The sequence below is a fragment of the Asparagus officinalis genome, chromosome 10 (genome assembly GCF_001876935.1).
Source record: "Asparagus officinalis chromosome 10, Aspof.V1, whole genome shotgun sequence".
Taxonomy (NCBI): domain Eukaryota; kingdom Viridiplantae; phylum Streptophyta; class Magnoliopsida; order Asparagales; family Asparagaceae; genus Asparagus; species Asparagus officinalis.
Window position 1 is genome coordinate 30,251,903 of NC_033803.1, and position 3,701 is coordinate 30,255,603.

The 3,701-nt window shown below is 35.4% G+C and overlaps 1 protein-coding gene across 2 annotated transcripts; it reads right to left on the reverse strand.

Annotated features, from left to right (window-relative positions):
• On the reverse strand, positions 338–2,791 carry LOC109825998 (50S ribosomal protein L7/L12). Of its 2 annotated transcripts, XM_020392937.1 has the most exons (4): positions 2,648–2,750; positions 2,101–2,232; positions 1,289–1,337; positions 338–1,197 (listed from the first exon to the last, which is right to left on the reverse strand). In XM_020392937.1, exon 4 carries the CDS (start codon positions 1,176–1,178, stop codon positions 594–596), a length of 585 nt encoding a protein of 194 aa, XP_020248526.1. In that variant the 5' UTR covers positions 1,179–1,197; positions 1,289–1,337; positions 2,101–2,232; positions 2,648–2,750; the 3' UTR covers positions 338–593. The 2 variants fall into 2 exon arrangements, with proteins under 2 accessions (XP_020248526.1, XP_020248525.1); XM_020392936.1 differs by lacking the exon at positions 2,101–2,232 and having other exon boundaries at positions 2,648–2,791.

The following is a 3,701-nucleotide window of genomic DNA, read 5'->3' on the forward strand; positions in this document are numbered from 1 at the left end:
CAGTGTAAAGTAAGTCAGTATGGTTTCCGCATCATTAAGATACGAATTGGTGTTAAATGAGACTTGACTTTTTTCAACAACGAAGAAGTTGTTCAATTCAAGAATAGACATCTAGAATATCAATGCAAAACTTGATATACCAAACACTAGCAGAACCACCGATTTATATTGCATGTTACCCCAACGAAGTCTTTTGTAAGGACGATGTGTACTCTCTATTTGAAGAATACTTCAATTCACATCAAAGTTAGAGGTAAAAAGTTAAATACTTCGTGAAAGGATAGGAACATTTTTAAAATGTTCAGCTTATAAGAAAAATAAGGATGAAGCTCAATAATGATGGGACAAGTAAAGTTTGCTTATTATTATTTCTCCTATAAGGTTCATAAGCCATTTCACATTGGTTAGCAGTAAAACTGCGATGCAATGGATTTCTCACAGTACAAAAACAAGTAGTTGATCAAAGACATAACAACAATATGAAGAGTCAATTAAGATGACACGAAATGTAATTATAAGTTTCATCCAAAAACCTGGAAAAATCAACAAAAAGGAAGCAGAGATGGCAAAAAATAAGGTCCAACCTAACCTTTTTACTCCATCACAGCAACACCGCCAACTGCTTTTATCTTCTCTATGATATCATTGGCCTCCTCCTTGGTGACCCCTTGCTTCAACAAAACTGGAACCTTCTCCACTAAATCCTTAGCCTCTTTCAACCCGAGATTGGTGAATGTTCTGACCTCCTTGATCACCTTGATTTTTGCAGCAGCATCAAACTTCTCTAGTTTGACATCAAATGCCGTCTTCTCTGCTTTCTTCTCCTCTGGCTTCGCAGCAGCAGCATCTCCACTTTGAGAACCTAAACTGAAACCTCCTGAAGATATTTGCTGCAACTTTGGATGCTTCAATTTATATTGGAGTGTGGGCCCAATCTGTTTAATCTCTTCAGGAGGGAGTGCAGCAATACGATCGGCTAGCTGCACAATTTTATCAGATGGCGGAGGTCTCGGTCCATAAGGATCATAGACATCTGGGTACTTGTATCTCTTAGGCTTTGACTGAGGGTCAGTGGCAACAGACTCACCATTGAAATATCGACATTGAGGTGCTAAAACAGAGCTCTTTGCAGATGATGCTATACCACGGATACCTCTTAAAACAGCAATAGACCTCATCTTCTTCCAACTGCTCAGACTGAAGGCAAATGAAGAAGGTTCTTCAGAAGCAATCTAACTACTAATGAAAGAAGTTTGAGTAGTATTAAACGGATAAGAGTCTCTGCTACCTTATAATTTATAAGCAACCAGATTTAACTTGCTTGACTGTGTGCATATCTGAAAATGGTAGATATGAAATTAAATTATAGAAAAAGCACAACACTAAGGAAAAGAATCTACTCGTAAAATGGAATATTTAAATCCAAATACACAACATCAACAATAAAGCCTTTATCCCAAATATTTGGGGTCGGCTACATGAATTCTATTCTTCCATTCCATTATATAATTATAATTATGTGAAAAAAAACAAGGTTTATAGTTAGAATGATGTCTTTACATCTTCTTCATTGCTACCACAGTATAACAAACTATTCCTTGCCACATAAAGAATAAATTCATATAAACTACATAACATTATGAGTTTACAACCAAACTCGTCAAGGCATGCCTAATCTACTTGCATTCATCTTGAAAAAAATTCTTTGTCAGTGGATTTGCATCAGGAAAAAATATGCATTGTCATGTATTGACAACAAGCCATTTCCAATACCTTCATACGACTTCATCCATGCTACAGAAGGTACCACCTTCTATTTCACCCTCGAAAACAAATCTTAAAACTCTTCATCAACTTGTGGGACATACTACAGTCACTCCTTTGTCTTACACCTTCCAATTTCAAAAGTGTGGACACATCAGCATCCCACATTTTGCGACGGACAGGTGAAAAGAAGTTTGAAAAGAGTCGCATTCATTAGACCATGTTACATCATGTATATTCTTTAACTTTCTTATTCACCCACAATTTTGACCAAAGAATTACTATTACATAAATCAACTAATCTAAACAAATGGTGTAAAAAATAAACATACTTACAGTCAGACAACTAAGAGACACTTGTGGCCGGGGTATCGAGCATCTAGAGCCTCCCCAAAGAATACATTAAAAAATTACATTCACTGGCATCAACTACCCTAAATCAAGTAGGAAGCGTGTTCGAGCCCAGTCCTATATTAGTTAAGAAATCACCAAAAATGGTTTGTAAAATACTGAGATCAAAAAGCTAAACCATAAAGAAAATGCTTAGCAACGAGATTATTTTGTGTTTCGGGTCGATAGGGAAAAGCATTAATCCTCAAGATATAATATTTTAAAGCATTTCTAAACCAAATCTTGGGCCGTCAATTCAGTAACAGAATGTTACTAATAAATCGTGAGAATAAGATAAGATTCATGAAAAAATCGAATCAAATGCAATTCAAGGAACAACATTTCTTTTCCAGTGAAATACATGGAGGAATCATAAGAAAGCTAGGGTTTGGTGAAGATTTATCTATAGATTAATAGACAGTTAGTAGTTAATAATAATAATAATAATAATAATAATAATAATAATGGTGGTTTTGAGATAGAAGGAGCATACCGCGTGGCGACGGAGGGGCTTGCGATCCAAGAGGAGGGGGAGAAAGGGAGGAATTTGAAAGGGGAACGTTTCGGCGAACAAAGGGTTCATGAGAGGGTTTTGCATATCAGACCCTCCGCTTATGTGTTTTTGCACGTGTCTTGCTACCAGATAGGTCTGGAAACGCATCCGAACAAAAGCTATCTGCTGCTCTATCTTCTATATTTGAAACAGAATCTAAAAAATTATTGTTTATACTATAGTAAATACTGTCGCATGAGCATTATATCAAATCACTCGAAATTACTACAGTATATATTGTAGCATAAGCATTACATTAAATTTGGTTCTCTACACCCGAAGTCCTATAGTAAATACTGTAACATAAGCATTACATCAAATCTGGTCGTCTGCACCCGAAGTTATTGTTCATACTACTGTATTTTTACTGTCGCATAAATAGTAAATCAAATCTGCTCCTCCATACTTGAATTTATTATTCATGCTATAGTATGTACTGTATTATAAACAATAAAGCATATAAAATGTAATAAAACTTGGATCCTTCTTTAAGTATAGAAGAGTAAATATGATTTCTAAATCAAATATATTAAAACTTGGATCATTATTTAAGTGTAGAGAAGTAGATATGATTTTAAATTTTAAGCAAAAAATAATTAAATTAAATGTATTAAAACTTAGAGGGTGGCAAGTTTAAAATACAGTGCTTAAAAAAATAGAGGGTCGTGTTTTGCAGAGGTGCACACTAGTGTTCATCTATAGGAAAATTTGTATCAAGACCTCAAAATAAAAAACCTCGAGTGGCCCCGTCCCATAGACTTTCCCCCGTGTTGTTTAGTCCTAAAAGACCTAATAAAATATGGCCTAACCCCAAAAGCCCATTAGTATACATCTATATGTTGTATTTGATCTCCTCTTCCGAAAATACCCTCTTCTCAAGGAAACCCATCTCTGGGGTTTTTTGTCTGATCGCAATTAATGGGAAGTAATGGCTAAAATGGAGGGAAACAGGGCCAACTTCCCTCCATTACTTCTCTATATCATCATATGTTAT

Coding starts and splice junctions, on each gene's coding strand:
- LOC109825998 (XM_020392936.1), bottom strand. CDS start 1,178: ATGAGGTCTATTGCTGTTTTAAGAGGTATCCGTGGTATAGCATCATCT.